The following is a 17,610-nucleotide window of genomic DNA, read 5'->3' as shown; positions in this document are numbered from 1 at the left end:
GCTAAACTGATACTCTTGATGGTGCATTTGTAGAATTTTATTAAAGGTGATGGGGCACCTGTCAACTTAATTGGCCTTCTAAGGAAGAGGTGTTGCTTCATTTTCTTAACTATTGCATTGACCTGGTTGGTCCAGGTCAGTTGTACTTTCAGTCATCACAGCAGGAATAATTCAATTTGGAGCTGATTCGGAGGTTAAGGTTGGTGAAGCACAGATAATATCAGAGATGAGAGGGATTTGAAAACTGGAGGCACTGTTAAACTAGAAGCTAGTGTAAAACTAAGTTCCAACTCCTGGAACAACATTAGGCATCTTTCAAACACCAACAGAGTTGCAATAGATGACATGACTTACTGTGTTGTAAAATTCTGATTAAAAATCCATCCCCTCAGATTTTGGAATGAGACCATGAAACATTTCATTTTTTTTAAATGCGATTTTTAAAGTTGAATTTGCTTTTTAAGAGAGATTATCCTTCAGTTCTTAAAAACTACAGGAAATCTGGTTAAATTTAAGGGGGCAACTTTATGTACTTTTTTTGTGCTATGAATATTGTAATGGTTCTCCTTTTGATAGAAAGTCACATTTCCAGGATTACAAACTTGACCGATATTGGTAAAACAAATTTGCAAAGAAGAGCTCAGTGGGCGGGGCAGTATCTATGGAGGGAAGGATTATTTTTATTGTTAACATTCTTGGTTTGATACTGTCTATATCAGGGGTATCAAACTCAAATTCACGGAGGGCCAAAATTAAAAACTTGGACTAAGTCGAGGGCCGAACTAAATATTTATTGAAAATTTTCAACAACATCTGCATGTTTTCTCTTCTTTCAACATATGTAAGGTTAAACTTTTTCTTATTAAAATAAATGTTTAATAATAGTTTTGGATAAACTCTTTCATTGTCATTGTCATTGGCCCATTTCCTTTAGCGTCTGAAACCGTGCACATGACGAGTCAATGAGGGATGATTAAAGCAGTGGTCTTCAAACTTTTTCTTTCCACCCACAGACCACCTTAAGCAATCCCTTACTAATCACAGAGCACCAATGGCACAGGGAAGCGAGTGGAAAGAAAAAGGTTGAGAACTGTTGTATTGTGGTAACTCCACATCTGATTAGGTTAATTGTTAGGCAAGTGGTCAGAGAAGGACCCCCCCCCCCACCCCAAGAAAGGCTTAAATCACAGGAACAAAATAAGCTTCCGTCTCACTGCTCCCAATCTTACACACAGTCCTGATGTGGAATGTGGGGTCGCAGCTCCACGTTCACCCGAGTTCAGGTGCTGTCTGTGTGGAGTTTGTACGCTCTCCCCTTGTCTTGGACCAACAGGTCGGTCGCCTGACGAAGGCACCCGAACCCCCCTTTGAAACGCCGGTGTCCGGGGCGGTGGAGAAATTGGCTGAGAAGAGCGCGTTGCTCCCACCCCCCTCCCATGGTTGGAGAGGGAATAAACTGCGATCTCACGGTGCCGGGCTCGTCTCCAACAAAAGGAGTGGGAGGCAGGGTCCGCCGCGCATGGAGCGAGGGGGAAGGCATTGCCAACGAGACGTTCGGTCCGGAATCGCCGCTGAAGCGCAGACCCAGCGAGGATGGTCCCCAACTCCAGCCGCGTCTGTGTGTCCGGGAGCCGGGCGGGCTGAGTGCGGCGCTCCGATCCCCGGGATTCGGGACTCTGAGATCCCTCCACGCCTCTGGCGTCTTCATTTTCTCCTTCAGTGTGCATGCGCTATACTGGCGCGGCGGCCAGCGGGCCAACTCTAATATATATTTAATATGATCTTGCGGGCCAAATATAATTATATCGTGGGTCAAATTTGGCCCGCGGGCCAGAGTTTGACATGTGTGGTCTATATATTCAAGTTCTTTACATCATAGTGTGAACACATATTTTTGTGCCACTCATAATCCCCTGGTGTGAAGCCTCCTGTTTGAGAGGCTTCTCCACAGTATTTAGACCCTCAGTGTTCAGTAGCGAAAAAAAAAACTCTGGACAATGGTCCTTCCACATGAAGCCTTTGTGTTGGTTGCACCAAGCTCCATTATGTCCCTTAACAGGGATAGCCAACCTTTTAATTGACATACAGTACAGTAATAGGCCATTTTGGCCCACAAGTCCGAGCTGCCCAATTAACCTACACCCCCGTGGACCAAAATGGCCTATTACCGTGCTGTATGTCTAAATTAAAAAGTTGACCACCTCTGCCTCTCCAGCAGTCTGAATTGTGCTCATTGGCTCCATTCCCTTACAGACATTCCTTGTGGGCAGGAGCTAGGTGGTGATGGGAAAGGATCTGGGAAGAGGGATTGGAAAGAAAGGTGTGCGGGAGGATATGGATGGTTCAGGAGAGAAAAGAACCAGGGGACTGCAGGTTGGCTGAATTTGGCAATTCAATGTTCATGTTGGGTTGTAAAGTACAGGTAGAATATGAGGTGTTGTTCCTCTATGCTTATCTGCACTCTTGCAGTGGAGGAGGCAGACAACAAATAACTAGATATGGAAATGAGGGGAGTTAACATTTTTGAAGTGGTAAGCAAGAAGATTGATGAAGGTAGGGACATCGATGTTGTTTTGACAAGGTCCTGCATGGTAGCCTGATCTCAGTGGTCTGATTGCATGAGATCCAGGGTGAGCTTATTTAATAATTGGTCTGGAGTAAAATGAGAGCAAAATCTGTGGTAAAGTGAGGTTGCCATATGTATATTTGTTGAAAATGTTCACCATTAACTGGGCTAGCAGCAGCAATTGTGTCAGCTGATAGTACCACAGTTGGTTTTAATGGTATGTGCCAACCTTTAGCAAAGTAATCTTTATACACATTTAATAGCTTCTCAATACCCTGTAGAATTGGCAATTATGACTTCTTGGGGAATAAGTGAAATGCTTTATCTTTGTACCTAAATCCCTCTTTAATAAATGTATATACAGATCAGGCTGTAAACTTGTGAACTTCTACAAATATTTATCCTGTTCCAAGAATTGTGCTCAGTTGGATTTGTAAAATTTTAAGCTCTTGAGAATTGTATCTCCATTTGGTATGTAAGAGATTTGTGTTAACCTTTAATGTTAAACTATATTTCTTATATAAAAATGTCTTAGTAAATTATAGTTAAAATATTGTATCTGTATTCTTAGTAAGTTAGATGTGGGTTGGTACAGGGTCACACAGGTCACAGCACATTTCGAGAGAATCAATGTTTTCTGAGAAGAGTGTTCATTCTTTGAGTCAAAGTATCTTGGACAGACAGGGCTAAAAGATTTCAAGTGAGTCTTAATTATTCAAGAACTGCTGAGGAAACCATCTGTTTTCAATCAAAATCACTTTCTGAACTGAATTGAACAAGAGATTAGGTCAGGTTGTTATGGACATGAGATGGTTTTGAAAAAAAGAACAGAATTTTGGTAGAAATGGAACTGATGGTCATGTGGTTTCCAAGAATTGGGACTCACCTCAGTGATGATGTAATGGTCACATGACTTGGAGAAATTTATTACTGAATTCAGATATTTTGAGTTCAGTTTTGCAATAGTTCAGCTTGGAGTTCACAGAAGTCAAAACCCTGCGACGTACAGGGGTTGAAACCTTTTGAAAGACAGGGTTAAGTTACAGTAACCAGAATTGGTGCTGCTTGTTGTGTGTTACTCTTGGAAGAAGGGGAACACAGCATCAGTGTTTGGCCACTTTGTTTAACCCTTGTCTGGGTTTGTGAATTCATTGTGGAAGAAAATAGCCACAATCATTGTCTTTGAGAAGAGGGCAGATTCTTTATGTGGAAAACATAAATGTGAGTAAAGAGGCCTGAAAATGTAATGTTTAAAAGCACTTTATAATTATTTCTGAACTGAGAATTTAATACTTTCAAGCAAGACTAAAATGATGCTGAACTTTTAAAGATTGACTTTTCAGAATGGAACTTTGAATGATCTCACATACTTATCTCTAAACTTACTCCCACTGTGTGCAAGTGTAAGAGATGTTACGTTATTAATAGTTTAATAAAAACAATTATTTTGAATTTGCCATTGTCTGGTGAATTTTCTATTGGTGTTCCTGTGTTAGTGCTAACAAAAACCCTTTAGTCCCAAACATAATTAGTGCAGAACAGGTGTAAATATTTTAATGGCAGTGCCATTTCAGGTAATAGTTGGGAGTTTTGAATCTCCACCTGTGAAGAGTAGTGCAGATAGGAAGTCTCGACATATTTAATATACCTGGGATGAGCACTCATCCTGTAACCTCCACAGATACAGGCCAAGACCAGTTTCTTTGGACCTTCAATACTATGGGTTAAAAAGTCCTTCACTGTTTACTTCTAGGATTCTATGAAATATATTTTTGAAGAATATACAACAGTACCAAAAGCATCACATATTTTCTACTAATTTTGAACTGATTTGCATTAACACGGTGCTAGTATCCAACACAATACAACTTTACATAAATCCATGCACCCACCCTCTGCCAATATGACTCCTGAAGACCCGAGGTGAGATGCAGGTGGGTGGGATGTTGGGAGAAATGGAACAAAAGGATTTTCTAAAATCAGTATTATTCCATGCAATGAACAGTACAGAAAATTATTTCTGTAGTCATGAAATTCATTTGACGTTATTAGAATTTAAAAAAAATTATTTATTTGTCTCAGTTTAACATATATCTAATACTTAAATTCCCTTTGGTTGAATAAGAATTGCCTGTACATCCATGACATTGGTACTTGTCAGGCCTGTCACAATTAGATCTGCTCCTTTATTGAACTTGCTAAAGAAAGTAAAGGAATCATTGCGATTTAAGAAGTCCTCTATATCAAGTCCTTCATGGATAGAATTTTCAACCAGTTCAGTGTAAGCAAATGCCCCAGCAGCTTCAGTAGGTCCATCTTGTCCATCAGTTCCACCACTAAGAAAAACAATTTCATGCTTTGTTATGGGATCATCTGGAATCTTTGATTTTGCTTGGTGCAGTTCTAAGGCTACATGCAAGGCCAGCTCCTGATTTCGACCCCCTTTCCCTTTGCCCTGGAGCTGAACTGTTGTTTCACCTCCTGCTAAAAGGCATACTGGTTTCTCACAGCTTAATGTATCCAAGAACTCCACACAGCTGTCTAGTCGGAAATCAGGAAGCTCCAAGTTTCCAATGATCTGCAGCATCTCATCTTTCAGATTGCTTGCCTGTACACATTTTGAACTGCGAACTGAGCATACATATCTGATCAAAAGACTGTACAGTCTGGCCACAGTCCTGACATCGCCACTCACTCCAGTAGACAAGATAGAATTGTTGTAACCCAAGCTTTCAGATTTACGTTTTGCTTCTTCTAAGGCAATTGCATTTGATCCCACAATAAAATTGAAAACATGAGAAAAATCTTGGGGTTCTTCTTGTTCCATTCTTGTTCTGGACTGAGATAAAACTTCTTTCACAGATTTTGGCATGGATGATATGTGGTATTTTGATAAAACCTTGCAACTATTTTCCCAACTTTGCATATCAGATACGGTTGGGCCACTAGCAATGAACTCCAAACTATCACCAATAACATCAGATAGGACAAGGCTCACCACCTGACAATCAAAAAAGATAATTTTATTGCAGTCAAATATGATTATACCATGGCATCGAGTTCAAGAGCCATGAGGTAATATTGCAGCTATACAAACCTTAATTAGACCTACTTGGAACATTGTGTTCAGTTCTGCTCAATTCAGCACACAGGAAGGACATAGATGCTATGGAGAGGGGTGCAGCCTGGATTGGAGAGTGTGCCTTATGAGGAGAGGTTGAATGAACTTGGTCTTTTCTCCTTGAGCAATGGAGGATGAGGGGTGACCTGATAGAGGTGTACAAGATGATGAGAGGCATTGATCATGTGAATGGCCAGAGGCTTTTATGCAAAATGAATAACATGAGGGGGCATCGTTTGAAGGTGCTTGGGAGTAAGTACAGGGATGGTGGTAAGAGGCAGGTTCTTCTACACAGTGTGGTAGGTGCCTGGAATGCACTGCTGGCAACTGTGGTGGAGGCAGGTACAATAGGATTTCTTAAGAAACTTTAAGATAGATGTATAGAACTGAGAAAAATGGAGGATTATGCAGTAGGGATATTTTAGGCCAGAGGTGACCAAACTACAGTTCTCCAGCCCATTTTTAAGTGGCCAGGGTGAATTTAAAAAAATAAAATGGAATATAGCCTGTTGGAACATCGTCTCTAACAATAAATTGCACTGCATGTACATTTGCATTTCTTAGTTTCGACACGAGATGTCACTGCCCCTTTGAACAACTACTAGATCAACCATTGAGATGTTACTTATTGATGAAAATGTTTACTTCAGTTGATTACACATGGCGGAATCCAAATGATGCACAGTAGCAAGGGAGTGATGAAAATTTCTGACAGGATGAGAAAATGAATACTTTTTCCCACAGAAGTTAAGGTTAAGTGTGTTTGTTTGATTGGCAAGGAATCTGTTAACTTTAATAGCCAATCTTTAATTACCTATCTGCAGATTTACACATTGCATCCTAATCATTAAGGTGGACACTTGGGCCATGAACTGTATTCACGGAGAGTGGTGGAGGGATGTTGGAGACGGCCTTGTCCCTTTCTTGATCTTTTCTCCTGTTCTTATTTCGCACTCCTTTTTGAATGAGAGTTTTATTGCATTCATTTAAATTAAATTTAAGAGCAGCAGATTCAGAAATGCCCACTTTAAATGTGAGCACATCAATAAATTACAACAGTTAAACTGTTGTACAGTTATTTTGAAAGAAAATGAATTTTCAATGGTACGGGGTTTTCTGATCTATAAACAGTTTATAAAACATACATGATAAATCTATGAACTATTTTTGACATTTTATTGTTGAATATTGTTTTTTATTGCAGAAATTAAATGAAGGTCATCATTCATGCATATTTCCTAGTTAACAATGACTGAAGGTAATAATGGTTGATGTTTACAGGAGGAAGAAGTATCTCAGCATTGGATGTGATGTCATGTATGCACTCTGACAATGAATCGGAAATTAGAGAGAAATTGCTGATAATCATTATCTTAAATTAATTTTATGCATGCCAGGGAGCACACAAGATGTGGAATTGCATCAGGCATTCCTCATCATCCTGGTACTGATTCCGGTTTGAGGTGATGTCTGTAGAGTGACATGTTAGAGTCACAAATGGGCCCAGCTGAAACAAAAATATGAAGCACCCAACAGGTCTGTGTGTCTGCTCTTGATTCTCTGGAATAGCGACACTGGAATTTCTGTCCAATAGCTAAACTGCAAAGTGCAAAACTGTGCTGAGTTATACTGATTCAATTACAGATCTGTAACTGATGTGGATTTGGTATCTTTTGGAGATGTCAGGAGAGATTAAAAGTCGAGTTTCTGCTTCTCATAACTTTAATGCTCCGAGAAATAGATTTGCATAAAACAGAATAATTTAGAATCAGATTTTATTGTCATGAACAAGTCACAACATTTGTTATTTTGCATCACAGTGCAAACTTTCTTTTCTTTTATACCTAATAAAAAATTGCACGTAAAATCAAAGTAAGGCAGTGTATTTGGTTTATTGATCATTCAGGAATCAGACGGTAACAGGGAAGAAGCTGTCCTTCTGCTGCTTAATTAGATTTTAAGAAACTATATGTGGACAATAAGACTTAAGCCTTTGTAATGTTTTTGGTCTGTTGAGGTGAAAGATATGAATTCCAGTACTGAATACGATCCTGGGAGCTCCTAATTATGAGCACTGGTTCTATAAGTTAAGGGGGAGGTTCTTTATGACAAGAATGCAGAGAACATGGGAAATAGTTTTTAAATGAAAAAGTCTACATGGTTTACTGGAAACAATGGGACGAGGGGTAGAGGCAATTTCAGGAAAACCTCTCTACTTCTATCAGGAATTCAAACACAGGGCTAGAGACTGCAACAATTAATTCCATATGGGGCAGGTGAATCTCCTTGCTCTTCTCTTCATGGGTACATGTGTAAAGCATTGCATATCCAAATGAAAGTCAGGATTCTGGTTAAATGGTTGGTGGACAGAGTTTTGCAACATATTATTTTAAAATGCTGTGATTCACAGATAATAACTGCTTCCTAAGTAAAGAAATTTCCAAAAATAGAGGGGTACCTTGCTGGGAATTGTGATTATGAGGACCACATTACTTTAGAATGGTTAGAATCTAATCAATACTTTAAGTTTTGCACTTGAGCTAGGCAAATAGCCTGCCCTGAATTGAACAGAATTTTGCAGTCTGGAGCTCTGTTTTGAATTCCCAAGAAAAGTGAAGAGTGTTTCCCCAAATTGTACATAGGTAATTTTCCTTGGCCTCTGTTGTTTTGTGCAGGACATTGAGGCCTTACGGAAGACAAGGTTAAAGAATTTCCTGTGTGTAACATTCTAAATATAATATTACATGACAATAATGGAACCTTTGCATGTTGTAAGTCAGGAGTACTAGTCATAACTTATTCAAAGCTTTTGTAATCAATACATGTGCAATCTGAAATACAGGAAAAAGATTAACCTGTGCAGGATAGGCAGCTCTGGCCAAACCGCCACCCTTCAACAGAGAGAGAGACTTGCGAACGGTGTTGAGTTCCTGAATAGTTGCGCCTTTGGAGGCAAGTTGTTTTGTCAGATACAGTTTCTCCTCCAAAGTGACAGGGGGGATAGGAGCTGGCAATAAAGCAGATCCCCCTCCTAAAGAAACAAATTTTAAAAAGTTATGGGACAACAATATTTATAGTCTCAAACATATTGCCTCTGCATAAAACTTACTTTAAGCTAACTAGTGGGCTTGTAAACTTGCAGAGAAAGAAGTTATGATCACTTAAAAGGATTAAAATGTGTAGAGCTGCAACTATACTTACAAGGATATTGAACAATACTGCTTCATTTTTTTCCTCTAGAGAAAATACAAGAAAAAAAAGTGACTGATGGTCAGCAAATTAATTTGGAAGAAAGTTCTGAGAGACTGATCATTTGTGATTCTGGATTGAGTAGTTTGGAGGACTATATACCCTTTTTCTGATTTTCTTATACAGTACTGCAGTTTTTCAAAATTGCATAGTATGAAAGGTATGCTGAATTGCAACAAAATATAATCCAAATGCATTTTCCTTCTGAAGAATGCTAACTACAGTACCCAAAAACTCTTCCACAACTGGTGAGGGATAAGCATTAGCAGGAATCAGAACGAGCACTGGAGAAACCTGCAAAATTTCAAATATTTTTAGGATAAATAAAGGTGGGTTGCATTAACTTATAGTTCATTGCTTGTGTTTTGATTTGTTAAAAAAAATTATAGCATATTGAGAGCCAGTAAATACAATGCTCCATTGTGTGCTTTGTGGTAAAGTCCAGAACATTTGTTTGCCTGGTAAGCCACATGTAGAAAGTGTCTCCAACTGGAGGCAGCTAACATTATTAACATACTTAAGAACATAGGAGCAGAAATGGGCTATACTGTCATTCTACCTCAAGTCCACTTTTACACCTTCTCTTTACATCTCTTCTATTTGTACAAAAATCTATCCCCTTGAATCTTCAATACACTGAGCTTCCACAGAACTTGAGATAAGAAAGTGCTTTAGTCTACATTTTGTTTTAAAACAAATTTCTCATCTCAAATACTAAATGTCTATTTAAGACCGTGAATTAAGTGGATTGAAGGTACATCAAAGTTCCGATGAAGGGTCTTCAACTCTAAATGTTCACTCTGCGTCTCTTTTCACAGATGCTACCTGACCTCCTATGTCTTTCTAGAATTATGCTTTTATTACATATTTTTGACATCTCCAGTTAAAAAAAAAGATTTAGTGTAGGTCAATACCATTGCGGGAATTTTGGATTCCCTTGAAAATGCAATGATGCAGTTGTTAAGGGATTTGATAGCATAAGTGAATGAAAAACAGCAATTTTTGGAAATCGGATTCAGATTCAAGGACAGTTTCTTCCCTACTGTTATCAGACTATTGATTGGATATCATTGAAATTATGATGATTTTAACAAAACCTTTTCTCTGTAATGTAAAACTCGGCACTTTTGTTTTATTTTATTTTGCACTTTTTTAAACTACTTGCACTATTTGTCTATTCTAACATTTATTTTATTGTCATGTGTACTGAAATGAGTTAGAAAGCTTTTTTTTTGTGTGCTATCCAGACAATTCAACTCCTACAGCAAGCGAAACAACATTTTTCAATGTATCATGGTACACGTGACAGTAAACAATTCAAAAATAGGAATGAAAACTTGAAAATTTTAGAAACATTCACCTGGTCGGGCAGCATCCGTCAAAAGAGCAACAGAGTTAACATTTCAGGTTGATTGCATTTCATTTGTAATTAACATGGGTTTCTGCAATTACATGTTAAGTGCATTTCATGTTAAATAAGCTATGATGGCGACCCCTGCTGTCAGGATAAAGGATATTGCTGAACTGATGGAGGACTTTCTGTGTACACTGGAAAGTGGAACCAATGAGGTAGAAGAGCAGCCTACTAACTGGTAGTGTCTGGATTATCTTCCAGCACTAGTATGTGGCTGGAGAAATGATACAGGAGGGAGTGTTTCCATTAGCACCTACTTTGGGACAGAAGGGACTTGCAGAGACCCAAGAGCTGCACTGATATTGAATTTATTTTATTGTCATTGAAATGAGTTAGAAAGCTTATTTTTTTTGTGTGCTATCCAGACAATTCAACTCCTACAGCAGGCAATGCAATTAATTTTTAAAAATAATACAACAATGCAGGGAGAAATGTTAGAATAGTCAAATAGTTTAAAAAAGTGCAAAGCATCTTGTTTTGTCAGTATGAGATCCATTCAAGAATCTGTTAATAGTGGGAAAGAAATAGTTTTTGAATCTGGAGGATAATGTTCTCAAGCACATGGATCATCTGCCCGACAAAAAGGGGAAAGAAGAGTATGACCACCAGGCTGAGACCAGCTTTTTCATATGCTAGCAGCTTTCCCAAGACAATGGGAGGTATAGACAGAGAGTTGAACATGCATTGAGGGCCATGACTACTGCTCTGCTTTTATAGCAATGAAAATAGTGAACTGGATGGAATTAGTTCAGAGTGTAGGTTAATTGGAGTATATGGGGAATGGGTTTGTGGGCCAGAAGGGCCAGTTACAGTACAGCAAATCTAAATTAAAAAAAAAAGTAATCTTAGAAACACTGGTTCGTTTTTGTCTTTTGTGTTATAGAATGGAACAACACAGAAGACCATCAAATCTATCAGACTCGTATCAGCAATTAGTCCTGCTTCATGTTTCAAAGTCCAAAATATATTTACCAAACTTTTAAAGTGATCATGAAATCTGCTTCTATCACTCTTTCATATCATAACGACCCATTATGAATGGGTGGAAAAAATCCAACTTCTAAAATAGTTTTGTTGATAAATCAATTAACTTAGCAGAGGTTTGATTCTATACCAATACTGCACAATGAATTTGATTTGCTATGAGCTTCTTCCTGTATTTCAATGGATGTGATAAAGCCCATACAACATCACGGCAGCAAGCACTCCTTTACTGATCTTTGTTAAGGTGGAGGCATCAGGGATATGATAGTCAGAAATAAAATCTTATATTTCTTCTTTGGCTTGGCTTCGTGGACGAAGATTTATGGAAGGGTAATGTCCACGTCAGCTGCAGGCTCGTTTGTGGCTGACAAGTCCGATGCGGGACAGGCAGACACGGTTGCACACACACGTGTGTGTGTGTGTGTGTGTGTGTGTGTGTGTGTGTGTGTGTGTGTGTGTGTGTGCATATGTGTGTGTAAATATATATGTGTGTGTATATATATATATATATATGTGTGTATATATATATATATGTGTATGTGTATATATATATATATGTGTGTGTATATATATATGTGTATGTGTATATATATATGTATGTATATATATGTGTGTGTGTGTATATATATATATGTGTATGTGTGTATATATATATATGTGTATGTGTATATATATATATGTGTGTATGTGTATATATATATATGTGTGTGTATATATGTGTATGTGTATATATATATATACACACACACACACACACACACACATACATACATATACACATACATATATTTTCTTTTTTTTTGGCTTGGCTTCTCAGACGAAGATTTATGACGTATGTCCACGTCTGCTGTAGGCTCGTTGGTGACTGACAAGTCCGATGCGAGACAGGCAGGCACGGTTGCAAGGGAAATTGGTTGGTTGGGTGTTGGGTTTTTCCTCCTTTGTCTTTTGTCAGTGAGGTGGGCTCTGCGGTCTTCTTCAAAGGAGGTTGCTGCCCGCCAAACTGTGAGGCACCAAGATGCATGATTGGAGGCGATAAAAGCCCACTGGCAGTGGTCAATGTGGCAGGCACCAAGAGATGTTTTTAAGCAGTCCTTATACCTCTTCTTTGGTGCACCTCTGTCTCAGTGGCCAGTGGAGAGCTCGCCATAGAACACGATCTTGGGAAGGCGATGGTCCTCCATTCTGCAGACGTGACCCACCCAGCGCAGTTGGGTCTTCAGCAGCATGGATTCGATGCTTGCGGACTCTGCCAGCTCGAGTAATTCGATGTTGGTGATGAAGTCATTCCAATGAATGTTGAGGATGGAGTGGAGACAGCGCTGATGGAAGCGTTCTAGGAGCCGTAGGTGATGCCGGTAGAGGACCCATGATTCAGAGCCGAACAGGAGTGTGGGTATGACAACAGCTCTGTACACGCTGATCTTTGTGTGTTTCTTCAGGTGGTTGTTTTTCCAGACTCTTTTGTGTAGTCTTCCAAAGGCGCTATTTGCCTTGGCGAGTCTGTTGTCTATCTCTTTGTCGATCCTTGCATCCGATGAAATGGTGCAGCCGAGATAGGTAAACTGGTTGACCGTTTTGAGTTCAGTGTGCACGATGGAGATGTGGGGGGTGCTGGTGGTCACGGTGGCTGATGGAGGACCTCAGTTTTCTTCAGGCTGACTTCCAGGCCAAACATTTTGGCAGTTTCCGCAAAACAGGATGTCATGCGCTGGAGAGCTGGCTCTGAATGGGCAACTAAAGCGGCATCGTCTGCAAAGAGTAGTTCATGGACAAGTTGCTCTTGTGTCTTGGTGTGAACTTGCAGGCTCCTCAGATTGAAGAGACTGCCATCCGTGCGGTACCGGATGTAAACAGCATCTTCATTGTTGAGGTCTTTATTGGCTTGTTTCAGCATCATGCTGAAGAAGATATTAAAGAGGGTTGGTGCGAGGATGCAGCCTTGCTTCACGGCGTTGTCAATGGAGAAGGGTTCGGAGAGCTCATTGCTGTATCTGACCCGACCTTGTTGGTTTTCGTGCAGTTGGATAACCATGTTGAGGAACTTGAGGGGGCATCCGAGTGCTCTAGTATTTGCCAAAGCCCTTTCCTGCTCACGGTGTTAAAGGCTTTGGTGAGGTCAACAAAGGTGATGTAGAGTCCTTTGTTTTGTTTTCTGCACTTTTCTTGGAGCTGTCTGAGGGCAAAGACCATGTCAGTAGTTCCTCTGTTTGCACGAAAGCCACACTGTGATTCTGGGAGGACATTTTCGGCAACACTAGATATTAGTCTATTAAGGAGAATCCTAGCGAAGATTTTGCCTGCAATGGAGAGCAGCGTGATTCCCCTGTAATTTGAGCAGTCTGATTTCTCGCCTTTGTTTTTGTACAGGGTGATGATGATGGCATCACGAAGGTCCTGAGGCAGCTTTCCTTGGTGCCAGCAGAGCATGAAAACCTCATGCAGTTTGGTATGCAGATACATATATACACATACATACATATATTATGTATACACCCACACACATATAAACACAATACATTGTATGTATGTATGTATGTATGGTACCTTTCAAATCTATTTTAGAAATCGCAAATGAAGTACCATACAAATGTACTCACTTTTACAACACTGTACACTTATTTCTGTCCAGCCAATTTGTGTACAGCAAACGATTAGTAATGTGATAGAGGGATACATTTTGTACAAGATATCAGAGGAAACCTTTGACTTTTCCTTCTTAACATTCACGTGAATCTCTAGAAACAGTCGATGTAGTATCTAGTTTTAAAACCACCACCTCCAACAGGACAGCACTCCTTCTGTACTTCACTGCAGTGTTGGCTGATACTTTTGAATGGGACTGGAATCTGGAACCTAGATTGAAGGAGGGTGCTTTACAGCCATGGTTGGTACTGATACATGCAAGGATGAGTCAAATAGAATTCTTTACCTGAAATCAGCACAAGTAACAAGTCATCTTCAGTAAGCTCTTCTGCTAGGTTACGGATACTGTTTGCTGCTTTTAAAGCGTTCTCATCAGGGAGATTATGTTGGGCTCCTTCCATTACCTTTATTTTTGTCTGAGATCTTAAAAGCATGTTCCTGTGGGATTTTCAGCAATTAAGCAGTTAAAAAGAGAATCTGTGAAGAGTCAGAATTTTTCAGCTCAGAGGCAGGCTCTTTGGCCCAACCTGTCCATGCTGATGTTGTCTACTCTATTTGATCCCATTTGCCCACATTTCCTCTAAGCTTTCCCATTGGTGCACTTGCCAGGAAATGTGTGACCAAGCACATGATATTTATATACATTTGCAATTTTTTTCCCATTACTTCACTTGTCTAATGAATAAAGCACCTGCCCAGGGCACTTGGACTTCTTCTTGCCCTCTATGACTTTGTTTACCTTAGCACCCACATTTTATGCAAATTAACCCTGGAGGCATCGTTGTTATAACTAAGCGCAACCTAATCTGATGTGGAAACATAGACATTTACACCACAGGAGGAAGCTATTTGGTCCACTGTAAACATGTTTGTCAAAAACCAGTGGGCGAGTCAAATTTCTCTGCTCTTAGCCCATAGCTCTGTAGAAACGGAATTTCAAATCCAGACTGTGACAAAGGTTTCTGCGTCTACTGTCCTTTCTTGCAGTAGAGCTTGAGGCAATCCCCCTCTGATCCTTCCACAAATTGTCTTGGTTCTATTTTATGCAAATTGTGCCCCAAGCACAGCCTTTTCAACACTGAATAGGAGAAGCAATCCCAGTTGATCTCCCACCACACAGTCCCTCACTTTTATAGTGATACTCATCTTCTTCCAATCAGCTTCTAGCTGCTGCCTCACCCCTTTTTAAATTTTAAGTGCTGCTGCTCCTCAGGTCACCTGACCTCTTACTCCAATCAGCTTCTTCCTCCAATTAGTTGGTCATTGTTTGCCCCTATACATTTAGGTACGCGTCCAATATTCATTTGAAAGTTTTGATTAACTTTACTTTCACCATCTTTTCAGGAAGAAAATTCAAAATCATATTGGCTCATTGAATACAAAGCAGAAAGCCAACTTGCCTCAGAATTACAAACCAGCTTTCAGAACCAACAATGCTCGGTGACTCGGTGGTTGAGGAAACATCCACGGTCAGTCTACGTTTCAGGCTGGGGCTCTATTCTCAAAATAGAGTTCAGACCCAAAATGTTGACTGACCATTTCTTTCCGTGGATGCTTACTGACTTCCTGAGTCTTACCCCCCCTCCCCCCCTCCCCCAGCTTCTCATTCTTACCTCATGATTTTGTGTTTTTCTTTAAGACTGCTCCAATGCATCTAAACTAGATACCCCTTTGCACTAATTGCCTGGAAGAATTAAGGTCTAAATCTTCTTTTCAGAATTTTAAAATCCCATTTATACAATACAAATTTAGCATTGATGTTAATTTTAAAGTTCGATGATAAATTTGCAACACTTTTACTCTTGAATTGCATATCAGAGAGGACAATGACAAGTGGTAGAATTTGATCCATTTTGGTCTGACACATTGGAATTAAATACAGAACCAATTGGTTTTCCTATGAAACAATGCACATATGCCTAACTTGATAACTGTGACATTGTGGAGATTTACCTCTCAGGGATTTCTATAAAAATCAGATATAATGCAAGATTTGTAGGAGCTGATAAGTGGTGACATCGTTCTGACAAGACTCTTCACCCTCCAATCCAGCCATATAATTTTTAAAAATCCACAAATGCAGATGATGAACGCTGACAACTTTTCCCTTAACTTGTTACAATTGCAAGCATCAGTGGAGAGAATGACTGAATTATCTCTGTAAATATGGTGAGTCTCCTTTTCTCATTCCATCTGAGACTAGCTGAATCATCAAAAAGTAGTTAAATCTGGGAAATCCAGTCTGACAATGGATCCATTTCACTGATCTCAATTGTACCAACCAGGTAAATGCAATGATCAATATTCATGCTTTCTCCAGTGTGACATTTTTGATTGCATTAACCGGGGAAGGATAAATGGAACTTGTATTAGATATGTATTAGCACAAAAGAAGAATCCATAAGATAATTTCTTACTCTTTTCCAGCCAGTCGAAGAACATTCTGAATTCCGGTGGGAACACTGATCACTCCTTGGACCAAGTGGTCTCCTAGTATCTGTTCCGCAGCTGCTGCCATTCCCATCACAGCCTTCCCAAATCCAGCAAGGTGGACATTCTTATGGATTGGAAAAGATTGATTTTGTATCAAAAGCCTCTCCCCTTCTATGCGAATATTATTTCTGATTATGTTTTCAGGTAAAACAGTATTGATTGCAGTCTGAAAGATCTCCAGAGCCTTCTGTTTAAGAGACATTTTTCTGCTGGTTACAGGGGTACTTATTAAGTGTCTCTTCAGTTGCCATTTCTTAGAAATGAATGAATGATTGGAACAAAGCCATAGTATCTTCTGAATGAATAGACCATCCTTATGACTGAGATTCATTGATTCCTTGGAATAATTTTATCCTGCCAGAGAATGAATGTGGATTAGTATCAATTCAGTTCAATATTAAATACAGACTGGTTCCACAGTTGAAAGTTAAGATTCATTGTCACAGTACATAAATGACATCAGATACAACCTTGAGATTCTTTCCTATGGACCAGATAGAATTTCTACTTATTGGTAGTGCAAAAAACTGTACTCAAGAAGATAAATAAACAAAAAAAGAAATGTAAACAAACTGACTGTGATACAGAAAAAAATTCAATAATAAATAATATGCAAAATAAGATTCATTCAATAAGTTTCTGAGTTTGTTGTTTAGTTGTCTGATGGTGGGGGATAGCAACTGTTTCTCACTGGTGTTCCAAGTCTTGTGGTACCCCTTTGCTGATGGCAGCAGCGAGAACAGAGCGTGAGCTGAGTGGTGTGGATCCTTGATGATTGCTGCTGCTCTCCAATGGCAGCATTCCTTGTATTTTTTTTTTTCGACGGTGTGGAGAGCTTTGCCTGGGATGTACTGGGCTGTGTCCACTACATTTTGCAGGGCTTTTCACTCAGAGGTATCGGTGCCCCCCATACCAGGCCGTGATGCAGCCAGACAGCGCACTTACAATGAAACATCTGTAAGAGTTTGCCAAGGTTTTCGATGTCATACCAAATTTCTGCAATTCCTGAGGAAGTAGAGGCGCCAGCGTGCTTTCTTTCACGATAACGTTGGCGTGGTGAGATAGCAACTCCCAGGAATCTAAATTTGTTCACCTTTTCCAACTCTGATTTCCCCCAATGGTCACTGGATTGTGCAC

At 39.6% G+C, this 17,610-nt stretch overlaps 1 protein-coding gene and 1 long non-coding RNA gene across 2 annotated transcripts; one reads left to right on the top strand and one right to left on the bottom strand.

Annotated features, from left to right (window-relative positions):
- Positions 1-3,284: 3,284 nt before the first annotated feature.
- On the top strand, positions 3,285-17,096 carry LOC138763050 (uncharacterized). The gene is made up of 3 exons (XR_011357298.1): positions 3,285-3,787; positions 13,705-13,783; positions 16,408-17,096. It is a non-coding gene; the product is annotated as an uncharacterized lncRNA (long non-coding RNA).
- On the bottom strand, positions 4,612-16,785 carry glyctk (glycerate kinase). Its single transcript, XM_069936592.1, is given in 5 exon segments — positions 4,612-5,567; positions 8,543-8,718; positions 14,267-14,418; positions 16,398-16,761; positions 16,764-16,785. Coding segments are annotated over 5 exon segments (1,614 nt in total). The 3' UTR covers positions 4,612-4,667.
- Positions 17,097-17,610: the final 514 nt, after the last annotated feature.

This window comes from Narcine bancroftii, chromosome 5, assembly GCF_036971445.1.
Source record: "Narcine bancroftii isolate sNarBan1 chromosome 5, sNarBan1.hap1, whole genome shotgun sequence".
In the NCBI taxonomy this organism is placed as follows: domain Eukaryota; kingdom Metazoa; phylum Chordata; class Chondrichthyes; order Torpediniformes; family Narcinidae; genus Narcine; species Narcine bancroftii.
Note: the sequence above shows the minus strand (reverse complement) of the source record. Positions and strands in the feature narration are given on the sequence as shown.